The sequence below is a fragment of the Anas platyrhynchos genome, chromosome 7 (assembly GCF_047663525.1).
Source record: "Anas platyrhynchos isolate ZD024472 breed Pekin duck chromosome 7, IASCAAS_PekinDuck_T2T, whole genome shotgun sequence".
NCBI lineage: Eukaryota > Metazoa > Chordata > Aves > Anseriformes > Anatidae > Anas > Anas platyrhynchos.
The window spans coordinates 38,221,498-38,240,707 of NC_092593.1; the positions used below are offsets into that span (position 1 = coordinate 38,221,498).

General features: G+C 38.6%; 1 protein-coding gene across 6 annotated transcripts in view; it reads right to left on the minus strand.

Moving 5' to 3' along the window:
• The window catches only part of HECW2 (HECT, C2 and WW domain containing E3 ubiquitin protein ligase 2), a 192,474-nt gene that overhangs the window by 98,292 nt on the left and 74,972 nt on the right, over window positions 1-19,210 (minus strand). For 5 of the 6 annotated variants that reach the window (XR_011810504.1, XM_072040570.1, XM_072040569.1 and 2 more), the window contains exon 2: window positions 16,449-16,789. Coding sequence is in view for 4 of the 6 variants with exons in the window: in XM_072040570.1 (XP_071896671.1) it covers window positions 16,449-16,740 (292 nt within the window). In the remaining 2 variants the exon portion in view is untranslated. Of the gene's footprint in view, window positions 1-16,448; window positions 16,790-19,210 lie in introns of those variants that run through there. The other variant, XM_072040571.1, reaches the window with a different exon arrangement.

Below are 19,210 nucleotides of genomic sequence, written 5' to 3' on the forward strand. Positions count from 1 at the left end.
AAACATTATATTTTCAAACTTACTGAGGTCATAGCTATTATTTGCCTTCAGATGTGCTGAAATGCTTTACAGTTTTCAGTATTTCATCTTCCCAGTTCTGACCACATTCCTCCTTTCAACTGCCTCCTGCTTTTAATGTAAAGATTTAGTTTAGATTTGATATAGATATTAATATTTAGCAGAATTAATGCATTATATGGGATGATATAAATTCATTATGAAGCCTAGCAAAGCTATCAAAAGTGAAATGTCATCTTTAAGCATTTACTTCTGATGTTGCACCTGAAATACAGTATTTCAAATGTTCTCACAGCCATTCAAGTACACATTATTGCATTACTGACAGATGACAACAGCCAGTACTATTCAATATGGTAGAAAATATCCAAGCAATAAACAAGGAAACAATGCACAATTCCACACAGCGAGCCCCAACTCTGAAAACTTTGCTAACACTATTTGTGAAATGAGGCCCTGTGAGAAATGTCAGTTGACCTGTGGTTTCTGGGTGTCTGAATATATTGTGTGTACCTGACGACTTACAAATACAGACTAGCTCATTTGATTTGCCCCATTTTTGGGTCTGGCGTTAGCATACTGGCACAGCAGAATTTAACAGCACAACTAAGGAAACTCTGCAGGCACCAGAAGAAGGTTTTTTTGGATGAGCATATGACTGAAGCCTGACCTACTTCACTTTACAAAAGTACGTGTTTTTTTCACTCATTTCTACCAAACAATATAGTGTGGTTATACATTGTTTTAAGATTCAAACAGACATGGGATAACCCAAAAAGAGTTCAGGGGAGCAGCACATTCTAAATTTGCCAATACACTTTCAAAGATGTTATTTTTGCAAGGTATACAAGCACAGAAAATCCAATCTGTTCGCTTCTGTCTCAGTGCCTACAGATCTGTACTGTCTCTGACCTGGTTCAGGTCCTTTGGACTGGAGCCTATGGCTTGTTTACTCGGCAGAAATCCACATGTTTTTGTTGGTTCTTTGCTGATGAGACCAACCATATTTTGTCACAACGTGCCTGACAGTTTTCCAGAAAGGTCAGTACTCACACATGCTGGTATTTCACTCATAGGGTCGCACTAAAAAGCTTATAAACCTAAAGTTTCACTTTCCAGCAGCTGACACTCACACTCCAATGACAGCACTGCAGTGCATCTATTCAGAGACTGCAAGTCTCTGAACAAACGTTGATGACAACTGGGAAACCAGAGGAAGAAGCCTGCATCATCTTCCAGCTTACTCCCTTTTTAGTCTGGGATCAGGGGTAGACCTTCTCCACAGAGCATCACAGCTCGATTTTGATTTTGTACCTGCATTTATCCAGCTCTCGTTATTTTGAGATGCTTTACACACTCTTTTGAACTGATTAACATGTCATTACTGTACTACCTCCTCCTTTCTTTTGTGCTTGAGAAAAATAAATACTTCACATATAGTTTCTACTTTTCTCATTACACTTGTGTACATGGGCCAACCATTTATGCATATACATGACTGCAGCAAAGGTTGTGCGAACAGCCTTTTTTCATCCCATTGTTCCAAATCCCCTGTAACGAAAAACATCGTCTGTTCAGCAAATCCCTTGTACTGTTCCACCACTCCACAATGAAAAAGATAAAGCTCTCATTGCACTGAAAACAACATCTGAAGCCAAATATGACCTCTGGAGAGGATCAACCCCTATGCAGGTGCTCTATGCTTTCTTCCTTCTATTGTGATCTGGATGAATTTGGGTTTTTCCAGATTGCCTAAAAAGCTGACAGTATGTGTCATCTGTTCAGAGATGCAGTATTTATTGCTTGCATCAGAGACCTTCTGTGTAACACACTGAAGCAGGGCAAGCTGGCTAATTGGTGTGGGATCCAAATTTGCAGTTCAGATTGGATGCAGATGTCTAACTTCTTAGAAGTTCAGGGTCATTTGGTTTTACTTTTAGTTTGGCTCCTTAGAGAGAAAATCCCAGATAAAGAGGTTTGATACTTACTTCCTCATTTCTGTCCTTAAATTGCTACTTAATTCTTGGGAAGCAAAGAAAATACCAAAGGTTTGTCTACCTATAGTATAAGGCATATATGTTACTAAAACAGTGTCCTCCTGATTTTTTAAAAACCATTTAGGATTCCCATGAGCTGCAGAGAAGTGACTCAGCAGCCCCCACGCAGAGAAACTCCCTCCCAGGACTCTGGCACCCCGCACAGATGCTGGGCTGCACACTTTGTCTCACAGAGCAGCCCCCTGCTTTGGGCTGCTGCCGGACACCATCAACATCGTCACAAAGGGCTCCCAAAAGTCAGGATGCAATTTTCTGGGGAGTGATGACTAGCGAGAGAAGCACATTGCCTATGCAGCACTCACCACTTAGGATGCTACTTTACAGGAGCTCAGTAGTACTCATCTCCACCTCTTACACTACCCTCAAACTGAGTGACATCCTTGGTTTTGCATTAGAAATTCTGACCGGCGGTTCCTAATCTGCCCCTCTCACACTCTGGTACCAGGGAGTCTGGAAATACCACTACATGTCTAACCGGCAAGCTCAGATGCTCTTTAGGGATATTTTTTTCCCAAATCCTTTTGGAACACGGAGAATATCGAATATATTTTAGAGAATATCTATAAATTAATATCCATAAAACTATCAAGGGTGCGTATGATTTCAGACACAGCATCCTCTATTCAGCCAGCAATTTATTTCAGGAGGTTGACTCATTTCCTTAAAGCTTTTTCAGCTATCTGTTGTGACTGGAAAAAAAAAATCAGAAAATTTAGAAGTCCTCAAGGAAATGAGCCAACACATCCTGGAAGAAACGCATCCAATACGCACACAATAAGATAAGGCAGTCTCAGATTTGTAAAGAAACGAGCAGGAGGAAGCTCCAAGAGAACCATAAATATTTTCTGCGAAACACAATGTTTATTTCCCATCATGGCAACTCTCTTCATGCACACTTTAAAAGCCACTATGGCTAATCAGGAAGTTGTTTGCTGTTTTGTTTCTTTTTTTTTTTTTTTTTTGGTTGGTAGGGTTTTGTCTTTTTTTAATTTCCCTAGAGAAAAACATATCAGATGAAAGAAAGCTGATATAGCTTAGTCAATCCCCTCAATATTTAAATTAAAAAAATATATAAATTAAATTAAAAAAAAATGTGATTATGCTTCATGAGAACTTGATTTCAGATCACTAGTGCTTACCCTCAGGGGTATAGGGTACACGGTCAAAGTATACATCCCAGGATGAGGTTTTTCAGCACCACACAACACACCACAGAACCACCTCACCACGGAGCCCCGGGGACGCCGGCTACCTGGTGGTCATCAGCCAGAGACAAGGACCCGAGCAGGCCCTATCTCGAAGGGTCTCCAGCAACGTAACCAAGTGCATTCTCTTGGAAACGTTCACCTCACTGAAACCAAAAAGGAACCAGAAACTTTTTAACAATCTTTCCAAGAACCGCTCATATGCCCACGGCTTCATGTCTTTGGATGTCTGAAATCATGACAGGAACAAATGAAAAATCCATTTGCCACGCAATAAAGCTTTCATGAAGTAGTAGCTATTACAAAAATAGCCTTTGCCTCTCTCTGGATGTTTACATACTTGTGAACCATGAAGTCTGTGATTCAATCGTTTTGAGTATTCTCAGTCTTTATGTGGGGAAAAAAAGAAGTTTTCATTAACATTTTTCTATGCTATTGTCTGTGAGACATCAATTTAGCAGTGGGACAATCCTGCATAAATGCCTTTGGCTGGACACTACCAAGTGACAAAGCACACCCAGGTGCTCAGCTGGAAGAGGTGCTAAGCCTTTTTTCACTCGCGAGGCCTACTCGTTTCACTTGGGAGGCTCAGCCGGTCCTCACGAACGGCTCTTGGGGCAAGGCAGCCTGGTCACGGCGTGGCACCGACTGCCCCCAATATCCAGCAATATTTCATTGTTTCAAAGCTCTTATCTCATAGAGGCAAATCTAGATACAATCGCCGTTCTTGTGAGGTAATTTCCCATTAGGGCTGATAGTTACAGTCGTGGATCTGCAGCCTCACACTGCCTCCTGCCACGCTCCGTCAAAGCTGCCGCTTAGTTGCACAGTCAGTCAGGTCGGCAACTTTCCAAAGGAAATCTATAGCCAAATTAGATGCAACACAACTACTCCAAAACTGGTGTTTTTGTTTGCTGGCCCCCCCCCCCCCCCCCCCCCCTTTTTTTTTTCTTTTTTTTCTTTTCTTTTTTAAAAAAAGGAGAATGTGTTAGTTTTTTTCTAGGGCAAGGCAGATTCAGCTTGGTGATCGCCTTCATGTATTCTCCTGTTCAGCCTTCCCCTCACCTTACCACAGTATGATACCAAAAAAAAAAAAAAGAAGAAATACAAAGGCAGAAGGAGAGACAGAGGATTAATGTATATGTAGACTCTATAATCCAACAGGAGCAGAAATAAAACATGTATGGAGCTGGAAGAAACAAAATCATTTCCCATTCCAAATTAACTCGTTGGTTTGTTCACTTACAGAATCCACAATGTCATAAACCTAAAATCTGACAGAATTCCACAGATTCTTCCAAGAAAAGAAAGTGTGTGGAAAGAGCAGGACTTGGATCTGGAGAAACAAAACAAACTAAATAAAAGGCAGTGTATCCTTAAATAAATATATAAATAGGAATTTTCCCTGCCCACCTCCCCCAAAACTCTACACATTCAAAAATTTTACACAGAAGGTTCCAGCCTTCTTCTATGCACTAACAAAGTCAAAAATCCAGCACTTTTTTCCAGGTTATGTAACATATTACTAGGAAGATAATTTTCAAAATGAAATTTCTCAACCTTTGTCTGAGCAAAACATTAACTGGCCTAGTGCTAAACAGTGATTCAGATTTCCGAAAAGTGAGTTTGTCCTGCTCCACTATTTTGAAACAAAATACTTCAGTCTTCTCATCTTTAAAACAAATCACAAAACTCATGTTTTAGTTAAATGTCATTTTTAGATGAATGCCCTTCATATTCAAATACCCCCCAAAAATCTTTCAATTGTTCACAGTGTCCAGAGTTTTCAACAAATAATCTACCTCAAAGTAACCAATGATTCATTGTAGCTAAACAGAAGACTGGTTTCTATTTGAAATTAAAATGGTATTTTATGATGAGGTTTGGATTAACTATGTCTAACTGCACAGCAGTCCTAAGTAAAAAGGCATTACCCAGGCAATAGCATCTTGATAATCTATTCTTCATTATCTCTCATGCAGCAGATGCAGAAGATTGAAAAAGGAGCTTGGAAGATTGCCCAGGATCTTTTCAATCCACTTTACCAAGAGAGAATTTAGAATTTCCAGGATAAATTAACTCCAGAGTAACGCATGGACAGTATAAACAGTATTATACTTGATAACAATGAGAAAAAACTACTACTCTGTCTTCAGCACTGTCATGTCATTTTATAAGTAATAGGAATGACTTTTTCCCCCCCATATATTCCCCAGATCTTTCTCTTGACATGTATGCTTTAGCAGGTTTGTAACATGATGGATTACTTTTGTAGGGTAAGGTTTACCTCCTAAACAGAAAGGATGCCAACATAGTTCTTTCTAGTCTCAAATCCTTAATCTCATCTCACAAAGATCAGAGCAGAAGAAGCCAAACTCTACTCATACCAAGTTACTAAATGGCTGTGCCGATTAATTTGGATAAGCTCAAAGCTAAAAGAAACACAAAGGTCTTGTTGCAATTCTTTAGAACCGGTATTGTTTTACCAGTGTGCCAAAAATCAGTCAATTATATTACAATTATCACTGGCTAAAATAAAGGAGATAAATATCTCTGAAGTAAAAAGCTTCCTCTCTCCCAGTGTTAATATGCAATAGCCAAAAGGTCCGCAAAATTGTGTAGGTTAATGATGGTAGAGATTCATTAGTTTAAGTATCTTGAAAGCACCTACAGATAAAAATATTTCCACTATTATTTTACAATTCTTATCAGAGTGTTTTTAAGAACAGCAATTTCCCAGGGACTCCACAAGCAAACCACAGAACCTCAAATTTAAATGCAACTGGAAACAAAGGCTCACCAGCTCAGCTACTCTCAGAAATATAAGTAAACCCAGAGCATAAATAAGTAATTACAAAAAGCACAGTCAGACTTGTACTCCTATTACAGCAGCCTACAGACCGCATCCCATCACACCCTCTCTGCTGGAGTCGCTGCTGAATGTCGCAGCCGAGCAGGTCCAGCAGTGACTTACAGCCCACAGGGACAGCTGCTCTCCTGGTTATAAGCCACTTGAGCTACCTCTGCTGCTCTCCCTCACCCAACTGAAAAAGCTAAATCAGCAGAGAGAGGCCGTGCTCTTTGGAGAGTAAATTCCCTGACGGTTTACCTCCCAGCTCTACTGACTGGAAGAGCCGTACCAGTCCAAGGAAGGGAGCAGAAGAACAAGACCGTGAGAGAAGGAAAAGGAGAAAGCAAGACCAAGGAGAAATCACATCTTCAGTCACTACTGCTGATGATGTGAGTTGTACTTCTCGATTATTTCATGAACAGTAAAAGGGGTTCCTGTAAATCACATTTATGTTGCTCTCATGTAAATCTCTACATTTTCCCCTCATAACCTGTACTTTGTATTGCATCACACACTGTTACCTCCGCTCAGCCCAAGGCACAGTAAAGAGTAGCACTGAAGACAGTAATCCACACTAATCTCAAAAGTGGTAATTTGTATTGAACTGCTTGAGCAGAAGAGCAGTACATGCAATTAAGTGTGCTGTAATTAAGACTGGTTTCTAAAAACAAAATCTTATGTGATAATGATTCAAAATGTCTAGCCAAACGAACAACAAAAGCCATAGCTTGGTAAAATCCAACTAATGTCTAGAGGGTTGTGTTTGATTTTACTTGCAGGAAACAGATTGTTTTGTTTAAAAAAAAAAAAGAAAAAAATGGAAAATACACTTTACATCCAATCACTCAAATATTTTAGAAGAACACATGAAAGAAATAGTGTTGTTGGCTTTATGATTAAGTACTACCCCATCAAAGATTAACAACACTGAAAATCTTACGCATTACTGACTTTGATGGCTTGTCGCATACCTATTCAGTACCTTGCAAACAACTGCCTGACTGCAAGTCTGATAAAATTCAGAGATGCATCTATGTTGAAAAAATGGTCATTGAATTTTCTCTCTCCCTGCAGGCTGCCATCTGCTGAACTATGTCATGCATGAAACTCTATACACAAATTAAGACTACAATGAGCATAGAAAGATGTTCCTTTTTTTAAGAGGCCATTATTGAATATTTATCTTAGTGACACTGGTATGTGCCTGGTATTGTGCTACAGCTTTCCACTACGTGTATTTCATCTTACAAAGTCAAACCCATTTAGACTTAATTGGCTTCATATGCAAGAAAGCTTCCATGCTTGACAGTAAAGATGAAACATGGACTAAGGTCCTGATCCTGCAAGGCAAGGAATGCCTTCAATTCTTAGTTCTCTTCATGAGCGACACCTGATAGGTCCAAGCTTTCAGTTAGAATCTGTCTAAAGTTATCCTGGTGTACAACTCCTCTCATGTAAAGCATATTTATAACCACCAGAATGCTTAAATCCTCCATGCAGAAAGAATTCATGGACCACTAGTGTTGATACAGTATTTGCTGATGAAAATTTCTAGTGGCAACTGAATAACAATGATCAGAGAATTATTGCCAGTGAAAAGCAGGAACTCAATTTCTAATCATACTTTCTGTAAGGAAATTAGGAACTGGTAACCTATATCCATCAAGCCTCCTTCTGCATAGCGTTAAAGAGGGCTTGATGTTAACAGTGATGTGCAACAACAGATCAAGCTCAAACTGAATTCCCAAATACGTACTTTATGAATAAATAACACTTGTCCATTCCCTCTAAGACCTGATTATATGCAAGTTATTTTGAATATATTCTATAAAATTTCAGAATAACCTCCTTTACCTTCTCTGAATCCTTTATATTACAAATCTTGCTTCTTCCATGCAAAGTAATGGAAGCATTTTTTCCTCTTCTCCTTAGCACAATACATGGGAAACTACAATTACTTTTCTGGAAATTGTATGCTTTTTTGTTTTGCATTACTGCAGAATATAAAGGAATATAAAGGATTCATAAAGCCCAAGGCCAGCCCAGGAATGACAAAGGCAATGAACCTACCTTTTTTTTTTAAAAAAAAAAAAAACAACTGTCAAGGACTGCCAACATATTAGCGATGCAATGAATGATTAGTGGTTTGAAATACCCCAGAAGACTGAACAGTTGGACATTAACTTCAAATGACTGCTAGACAAAGGAGGCAGATCTTGTGAAGAGAGTCCGAGCAGATCTTGGAACAAAGCTCTAAGCATGGGATTTGCTAGCCAGAGAATTGGCTGCCCACCAGAGCGAGAGCGCTGGAGGCCAGGATGCTGCCAGGCGGAGAGACAGGAAACACTGCCAATGCAGGCATTTGGAAGCTTTGCTTGTCCCAAGGAGTAGACGCCAGCTAAGCACAGCCAGCCTGTGTTCTTACAGCACCTTCACCCCACACCAATGCTTCTCTGATGCCAGACACGTCTTGATGGGCTTTGCTAGGAAAGGAGGCCTACCAGGATCAATACTTGCGTAACTTTCTCCAGTTATAATTTAAAATTTTGCTTATCAGCATATATTAAGTGGTTTTATTAAACACATCTACATATAAGCTGCTAGTTTCAGTGTCCTACTATGCGTTTCACCTTTTCAAGGGATACCAGTTTTAATTACAGTGCTTACGTCCTTAACATACATACAAAACACTCAGCTTGTAACACTTCCCCATTAATTCAGATTCTTGGGGTCATTGATAAATCTGTGCAGATAAAGGAGCCAAGAACTTCATAAAAAATTTAAAGCAGGAATTCTAACACTGTGCATAATGCAAAACTAATCCATAATCTATTACTTACATGAAACAGATCCATAAATGAATTAATGCGACTACTTTCTCAGCACAGTTGTCAGTGACTTTGAATACATTTTCAAAATTGTTTTGAAAATACTGTATGGCATGTTGATTTGATGATAGAAAACAGCTCAGGAAGTGTCTTTAAACAGCAAAAACAAAACCTAGAATATTGTAGTGTGATATTTATGTCTGGAAGAAGTTCAAGCTGTGACAAAGTGTTGCCAGAACATCTAAACCTTACAGTTAATTGTGTTTTTAATTTTGAGATACCCCTGACCTCAAAACTAGACAAAAGTAGCTTCAGGGATGACTCTTTCAGCTGTGTTGTCAGCTTTCCACTGCAAAAGGTTTTGGCATGACAGCATTTATAATCCTTTGGATAGAAAGCAGTGTGCTTCCCACCCTGCCTTTTTGATGGCAAGTGGCTGTTCCAGCAGATGGGAAGTCAGCAAATATAAACGTTGGATAATGTAAAACGATATACATTTCTGAATTCATAATATTCCATTTTACCATAATGTTGCCTTGTGTTAGGGTGTCTTTTTATTTGTTTGGAAAAGGTGGGCTTTCATTTTGTTGTTTTTTTTTTTTGTTGTTGTTGTTGGTTTTTTTGGTTTTTTTTTTGTTTTTTTGTTTTTTTAAATCAGGGAATTATTTCCTTTCTCCTTAAAATAAATATTGTGTATTTTAATGCATATCTGTGTATTTTTGTTTTATGAGTGTGTCTTAATAAGGTATCTGCTGCATGCAAGAAAAACACAGAGACAGCACCTTCTATGTATTTCTTCTAACTTTTGCAGTAAAGAATGTAATGCACTGTTCACACAAAGAGCACAAAGCCAGGCTCCTGGAAGTCTACGCCAAAGCCTCTACCAAGGACCAAGCTGGGTAGGGACTGACTTCTACACAGAAAGTCATGCCCATGTTTTACAGATTTCAGCAACAGCCAACACTAGGAGTAATTGCAAAATATTACTGCTATGCAGAGTAAATAGCCACAAGAAATTAATAGTGCTGCTCAGATTTTCAGATAAAGTAATCATATTGCTAAAAACAGGAAGGAAAAAAAAACAAGTAAGTAATCAGGTTTTTCCAGAAGATAATGAAGTTATTATTTTGTATGTATTCTATGATGGAAACCAGAGAAATCTTTTGAGGATAAAGTATCTTAAAATTTTATAATCTCTCTGTCTAATTTAAGCCACTACTGTAGATGTATTAAAGGCAGTTTACGTGAAAGCTTTTTTCTTTTTAATCTTGTCTGACATGTAATGGAAAGGCTCCAAACTTCACTACCCTAGGAGGCTTAGTATAAACCTAGATTTCATCTAAATTGCCCTATATAGCTCTGCATCAGGTTGTTTTTGTTTTGTTTTGTTTGTTTGTGTTTGTGTGTGTGTGTGTGGTGTTTTTTTTGGTGTGGATCCATGCTGTAGGTAAAACAAAAAGTCAAGCAGCCTGTGAGAAGGAGATGAGGGGAATAAATATAATGACCTTTGGTAGCCAGCATTTTAAATGTGCTAAGGCTCTCTAGAATAAGGGCATGCATCTCATAATTAGAACTCCATAAATTAGGACAAAAATAGGCCAACCCAGGCAATTTGGCCATGGGAGTTAATCTATTTAAACCAAATGTAGGGTTTGTTTCTCTCTCCTGAGTTTTCATTCTTTATTCTGTACTTTCAGAATTCTTTATGGAACTTGTAGGCAACCCATAAAACTCATCAAGATTTGGCTTCACTCAGCATCCTGTGAGCCATGGCCGCTCCACCCTGGTACCAGCTTGGGCTGCAGACCCAGGTAGCTCTTGTTCTGCTCACCTTTTTTAATAGGTCTCACTTCCCAAGTAAGTCCTGGTACACTGCTGCTACAACAACACGCAATGACAAGAAATCCTGGACAGGTTGCATTGGCTTATTGGAACTGAGCTACCATTTCTCCTTTTTGATTCTACATAGGTCCAAGATTTTGCACAATCTTTCTCACTAAAAGGCCAATATTGGAAAAAAAAATCACTGAAATTAATGTAAAGATTTAGACAGCGTCCTAGCATGTCTACAATGAACATTTACACTCGCTGATCACTGTAGGGCACCTGTAAAACTCCAATAGCTTATATATTGTGTGGAACAAGTATTTGTAATGAACAAGCACAGAGCAAAAGCTGGGCCAGTACTGCACAAGGGAAACTTCACAGGGCTAGAAGGATGCAAGAGGTGTTTGCTAACTAGTGTAGTCTTCTACTGTTTCAAAAGGTGAAGAAAGTTTTCAGTCTAAATCCAACTGTGTTTAAAAAAAAAAAAAAATAGAATTGGCCTCTTCTCATTAAGACAAACACTAGAAATTTACCTTTACTCTTCAGATTATTCACAGGTACAGTACCTCTGCTGAAAAGCTCCCCTCTGAGTCTCATCCTGCCCTGTCACCTTCAATTGATAATCTTCACAACCAGTCCTCAGGAAGAAAGAAGCCCATTCCAAGCAAACTTAAAACTGAATTCAAAATGATAAACCTGTATTTTACATTCAACAATTTCGAGTTTCATGCAACCCTGCTTGATTTACCCCAAGAGAAGCCAATACTCAGAAATAACACTTCTCCGCTTTCACGTAGTCTCAGTGGGACGCCTTTCTGTGCTCCTACAGCTGCACTATCTACATTCTCCACAGATCACGCCTGTGGAGCTAAAAAGCTGCTTTAACAAAACTTCAAGGACAAGACTGTTCAAGAAGTGTTACTGACACTTTAAAGAGTTGAGGCAGTACAAAACCAGAAATAGTCAAGGAAAAAAAAAAGAGACCTTCCTCCACAGAATACACTGTGTCCCTCGCATACACTTTTCTTCTGGTAATCCTTAGGAACACACTTGGAAAAGAGACCCTTTGTACACAACAGTCCCTCAACAAGGTAACAGATCACATTTCTGCTATGCAAGGTGATAAAATGGGGGAAAATACACATATGGTACTAAAGCAGAAACCATCAAATTCACACTTGGATCTAAAAGCATTCCTTAAAATATAGAATTGTAGAGAAACTGAGCATGAGTTTGGCTATATAAAATTTTTCATGGTTAAGTTCAACTTCTTGTATTTAACTGAAGATCAAAAGTTACCGTGGAGGAGTATCCTGATGACACTATAGCGAACGAATTCCTAATAAAACGTGCATTATTTTCTACAAAATAGAATCTTTTAGGTTGGAAAAGACCTTTATGATCCCGTCCAACGATCCACCTAATGCTGCAAGTCCACCACCAAACCACATCCCTAAGTGCCATGTCCACATGTCTCTCAAACACCTCCAGGAATGGGGACTCCACCACGCACCTCCTTGGGCAGCCCATTCCAAGGCCCAACCACCCTTTCTGGGAAGAAATTCTTCCTCACAACCAATCTAAACCTCCCCTGGTGCAACCCAAGCCCATTTCCTCATGTTCTATCACCTGAGAAAAGAGGCCAGCACACCCCTTGATTCCGCCTCCTCTCAGGCAGTTGTAGAGGACGATGAGGCCTCCCCTCAGCCACCTCTTCTCCAGACGACACAACCCTAGTTCCCTCAGATTCTCCTCAGGTTTCTTGTTTTCTAGTCCCTTCACCAGTGTCATTGCTCTTCACTGTGCATGCTCAAGCACCTCGATGTCCTTCTTCTAGTGAGGGGCCTAAAACTGAACACAGTACTCGAGGTGCGGCCTCACCAGAGCCGAATAATGGGAGACAACCACTTCCCGTCTCTATTTCCCTACTATTTCTGATACATGCCAGGATGAAATTGGCCTTCCTAGCCACCTGGGCATACAAGCAATCATATTTTTATTTCTCTCATACCTCCCCACCTTTTTCTTCACTTCCAGTATGTATGGAAAAAAAGGCACTGAAAAAGAATGTCATCAGTTCTTGAGGATAAAATGAGTCTGCCTTAGCCACCTTAGGTTTTCCTGTTTCTAAAAATAAAATAAAAGAGAAAAAAAACTATTTTCATAAACATCTAACGGACCAACATTTTGCCGGAGCTGTATCACACTTTTTCTAAGCTCCATCTACTATTCCCCAGTGTAAGCTAATTAGCCATAAACCTCTACATATCACATAGTAGGAAAAACAGTGACTGGTTACTGACTTTCTTATGATCAGCTGTACCAACTGATGTACCTGAAAGAGTGATTTGTACAGTCTCTTAAAAAGAAAGGGATATAATAAGTTTGGTGAAATTCCTCATAAACCACTGCAATTTTAACCATGCGGTAAAACTTAGAAGAACAGAAATAACTGCTTTCTTATGATAGAAAATGAAAGTTAATTGAAGAGCAAATAATGAGAGAATTAATTGAATACATTCAAGAATGAAAAGCGAAGACAGCTTCCCAGTGTGTCATTTTCAATTCTGTTTGTAATAGATGTTCTCCACAAAATTAATTTGAAGTGAAAATTTACCTGGATTGCTCCAGACCTTTGACAGATCTCTCTGTACTAAAACCTCAGCTCAGAAACGATGATTCATTTTTAGAATTTCTCCATCTGTTCATTTACAGAATTAACAACCACTCGCCCTTCCCAGTGATCCAGCTTTCATTATGAAAGCTAATTGTACAATCAACATAAAAGAAAAAGCCACTCAACTGGGCTTTTGGTTATGCAACGTGCTCTTTTTGTTTTGTTTTGTTGTTGTTTTTTTTTTTTGTGTGTGTGTGTGTATGCACTTTAGCTGTTGTGGGTTTTGTTTTGTTTGTTTTTAGTGAGGGCAAAATATTTGCCTTTTTCTATTCCTAGCTCCCTGAAAAAACAGTGCTTTACTAGAAGATGTGCGGGGACACTGGAGGTACAGCTGGCACAGACCTGGAGCTGTCTTGTGTTAGTGACTGCACAAAATCTGTGCTGCTTTCAGCAGGCAGTGCACAGGAGAGGAACTGCGTAAAGGAAATCGTTTCCATTTTAAAGAAAGACCAGAATGGATAACCTCAACCAAATACTTCAAAATTTTATTATTGCGTTTGGGAACAGAGCTTTTATTTTTAAATATATTCACCCACAAACATCTTTCTCCTAGGAAAATAAGTAGCGTCCACACTTTCCAAAGTGTTAAATGGGAACTGGGGGTACAGCAATCATTACAAGGGACTGCAAATCCTGGATTATACCCTACAGTATTTCTGACCAATTCATTTCTCCCTAAACTCCATGTGAAAGCTTGCAAAGCTGGTAAACTCTCAGAACCAAAGTCCACAGGAACAACTTCTAAAATACATGCACACTGCCTTACAACAAATAGCCTGTATCTTAGCTCCATATTTAGCTCCACAGCTTAGCAAGGTATATAAAAATATGCAAATGAAAGGCTTCTCACTATTTACATGTTTATTTACTTTTAAAGATGTTAGTTCAAAAAGTTTACTGGAAAAAAAAACACAAATCAAAGATAGATAAGAATGTTTATCAGACTGAACACGCCTTTATCTCTCTCTGTTGTGCAAAATGTGCAATTCCATCGCTCAGAATGAGGAAACCACAAGTCTTAAAGAAATCTGCTCAGATCTATTTTACACTGAGTAACGAAACTCTCACCTATGCTGATAGACTTCAAGTGGCAGAGGAGAAGAAAGCTACATGCTGAAGGAGTTCTGAGACCTTTCGTTACTTAAAAAGAAAACAGGAAACCAGACACACATATCATACTCTGATATTACACAGTAGCATGATGGGGTTTCTAGACATAAAGACATTATTTGGCTATTCCTTATAGGATTATAAGAAGCTGTAGTAACTTAACTTTGTTTTGTGCTTTAGGGGCTTGAAAAACAGAAGGTAGAAACATTTTTAATCATGATAAAGTAGGATAAAATCACCGAGAAAATATTAGAATTTTATAGAAGTACGCTCTACTCCAGTATCTTGAATACCAATCTTGAAGTGCTATGAAGCTGATTAACCTAAAAATACCTGAAAAATTTCAACTTTTTCAGAGGAAACTCTCAGTGTAATTAAACTAGAATTTTTAAGCTTCATTTTAATGGTTTGTGTATTTTACAGCACAGACCACACTTCAAGCTGCTAATGCTACTGGAAAGATCTGTGCCTTTTGATTATGGAGATGATTGATTTAGGTGGCTTAAACACTAGGACATATCCATAGTTTATTCCAGAAGCTTGTGAAGCTTTTCCAGTAGAGTTTTTACAAGTAGTTATGCACTGAACAGCACAAGTCCTACTGTCTATTTTGTGGATCTTCAGTAAAGTTGGGGGGGAAAAAAAAAAAAAGCAAGAAAAAGAATAAGACCGGGAAATAGCAGCTCCACACCATGCAACATTAAGTGATGCAGCAACAGGATGTCTTGGAAAAAGCTGGCACAACAATTCTCTGTCCAAAATCCTATTGACTGATTTCACTGCAGTTAGCTCGGTCCCAGCACGGACACAATTCCAGTAGTCAGACCTGTTTCCACCAGTTGCTGCTCCACCTGCTTTGGGCAGGTTACACCAACAGTTCCTTTCTACATTAGCAATTAGATTCAGAAAAGCAGTGCTATTTTGAAACAGATCACCCAAACATCACAGTTACTGAGCAAAGGTTTAATTCAGAGAGCAATTTTAATGCACATGAACTGGATTCCTTGAAAAGGAGACCAACCCCATGTGCGTGTACAGCTACCTACTAAATACACTCCAATTCCTAGTGGCATCATAAAGATTGTCCTTTGGACAGCTCCAAGCCACATGCACAGCAGGAATGTTTGGATCGCGGGACCTGATTAAACATAATACGGTGCAAAAACCTGAACCAAATATATTGCTGATGTCAGGGTTTTGGCACAAACTGCTTTGACCTACTGATCCACTCCTTTTAAGCCACACTCCTTACTCATGCACAAACTGTCCACAGGCCCTTGCCTGCTAGCTTAGAGCTCTTTTCAGATCCCTCCTATGAAATATATGCTTCTATTTTCCTCTTGAACAGCACAAAAACAGTAGAAAAAAATTATTCAGAGGATTTCCATCTATAAGAATACTTCATAAACAGAAATTCTCACTCATTCAGAACGGATACAATTTCATTTCCACAAAATCAAAGAATTACACAAAATACCCTTTCACGGACATTAAGAATTTACTTGTCCAAAAAGCTGTATAAATATTGGACAGTAAGTATGCCAAGTTACATGATGAATACGGTACTCTACATTTTCCACTCTAAACCAGTCACCCACAAAAGTGAACACGGAAATCATATGCACATTAGTTGTTTAAGGGGAATATCCTCTAGTAAGTCACTATGGAACCAGACCTACATTAATAATGTCTTCTCATAGCTCACTGCATTAAGAAAAGCAAAGTGCAATCCAAGGTAATTCTCTGCAATCTTTCCCCGATTTTATCTTTAGATTAATGATGTAGTATGCCAGAATGCATATCTGAAAAGGAAAGATGAAGTAACAAAAAAAAGCAAGAAACACATCGAATTATTACAACATGGTTCTGACTTACCTATGTGATAAAGTCCAATCCAGTCAGTCGGATCAACTTCTTCTTTAATATCCCAGAAAATAATGAGGTTCTGAGACTGCCCCAAGGTGTATTCATACATGCTGGCTGTCAAACTAGATCTGCTATCTGAGGTCACTAAATCAGTGTCACTGTTGGCACGCTGCAAGTTCATGTTCTCAGCCATGGTGCCCTGAGATGCCAAACTCTGCAGATTCTCTGGGCTCAGAGTATACCGGAGCTGTGGGTTGCGACGTCGCACGAAAAGCAGATGTTCTCGCGCTGAACTGGCCATCTCTTCTGCACTTTTGTCAATTTATGTGAAAAAGTTGTTGTTCAGAGATCTATCATGAAGAACAGAAAAAGAAACTGTTGAAGTGCGACAGTAGGTTATTCAGTCAAATGTTAAACACAGAGGTCTTAGTGCAAAAATATTTTAATTTAGGACACTTCCTACAGAAACCTAGAATGGATTAGATCTTTTACTTCATTACTTTACCGCTACAACCACTTAAACTTCTATAAATAAAAAAGCATGAATCATTAGCAACAACATTCAGAGTTAACTACGTACCGTGAAATAACATTTATAGACCAGAATGCAACAGAAAGTGAAGCATCCAAGATATAATCTATACATTGAATATTCAGAGTCAGAGAAGTGTTAAAGATATTAATAATGTTGGGCATATCACTTCAGTAGCAATACGGTATCACAGGCCGATGCTACTATAAAATTATTTTGTAAGGATTTTATTATTGTTATTTTTAAGATATAAACATAGGTTCTGGGATTCTCTACATCAAACAAAAAACATCACATCACTGTCTGAGGTGCGTTAGAATACAGGTACATGTTTAATTAGTCCAACTCAGTTTATCTGTGAAGTTAGATTTTGTTCTTTTTTTTTTCCCCCACACATGATAAAGCACAGGCCTTATAAATTCAACATCTTTCTTCTAACCCTGAGTAGATACTACATGGTCTTTGCTGGAACATCAAGCTAATATCATACCATACCTTCACGTGCAAAACCTGCAGCTCATTATCTGTAATGAGCGAATAAACGTACTACTATTTGAAAATAAGCCCTCACATTACTCACAACTTGAAATAAATCATCAGAAAGGAAGATAGAAACAGGAAAATATTAAAACAGAGGGAACAGCTTGCAGCAGGATAGAATCAGAGATGGGGAACCTCTTGGCATAGAAGGGGATATGGAAATTTCTGTCACTAAGTTACGTGTCTTTGACCAAAGCCGTTTGCCTTTTTCAAAATATGTCTAAATATACAAACAACCATATATAAGAAAGATGTGTGCATGTACACATACTAAAAAAAAAAAGTAAATGCGATATCTGTGTATTATTCTCAGGCTTTCTTTTTGGTGTCACAGCCTTCAGCTATCACACGCAGATACCTTTGTTGTCTTAAAATAACCTGAGCATTGTCAGACAGCACTGAATGTCAGCTGCTATAACGATCCTGGTTTCCAGCAAGTAAGCTTCTAATTTAGAATTAGGTAGAGCCCATAAGAAATAAATGGATTGCCTGGCCACTTCCAGAGCCTTCGAATTGTAATTAGACCTAGAATAAACTACTTCTATCAATCACACATCTGACAACTGGTTTATTAAAGACACCACTGCCTGTAGAGGTCAAAAGACATTTAGTAAGTAAAAATAAAAATATTTTTGGTGCTGGACGTCAGCAGGGTTCACTAATTCATTCTCTGTCGTGTTCCTGGGTACTTTGCCTTTGACACCAACGTCAATGATGAACATAACAAGCTCTCTTAAATGAAAGTCTGGAAAATCAGCTTCTTGTTTCTCTGTGTAGCATCCTATTCTAGATTTGAAAATACTGGGAGACTTTGAGACCAGAAGTATAAATAAGGAATGTTCCCCAGTTGCCTTATGGCAATAACCCATGGAAGCCTACTGAGATCAGATCAGCCCTTGCTTTCCAAACTCTGCAGGGAGGTGAGTCCCAGAGGACACCAACTTCCAAACAACGTTATGTGATTCTCCTTTTTTTTTTTTTTTTTCCTTTTTAGTTTCTTTCTTTCAGCATGTGCTGTTGCCCAGATCCTGTTAACAGCCACACACAGTGAAAAAGAGAGACCATTTGAGGTTAATTAACAGACTGACTGACAACACACTAACAAGTTCATTTTCTTCTGTCCCCTATCACGAGTTTTACATTGTTTTGAACCCTTGCGTACAGTTGTTTTACAACAGTCAGGAAGAGTGCAAGTTAAAGACAAAGTTTTAAATAGGAGGGATGTAAAAACATCTTTGAGCTGCAGAGCAGTACATTGTACCCGTGGCAACGCTGACATTTGTTGGAACATATTGAAAATTTATATCCAGCAGATGGACAAACTCATCCATGTATAAGCACACATGGGAATTAACTTGTAGTAGCTATAACTATCCTGCACTTGGAAAGGCAAGAACAGCCTGAGAAAATTTTTTCTCCTTTCCGAGAGTCGATTTTCTTAAGTCTTAATTGTTATCATTTTGGTGAATCATGGGCACAATTACAATTTCTAAAGGTAAAGCAAATACATGCTGAATAGCTGCTCCAATTCTACTTACAAATCTGGGAGTCTAAACAAGTCATGATTTAAACAATGATTCCAATAAATACTCTGTCTTAAAGCCATCGATGTCAATTTGCAAAGAACCAATTAAACTCCCATGTAAATGAGTTCCTATTACAGAAAAAATATTCAAAAAATTCAGGACTTACAGGGCTT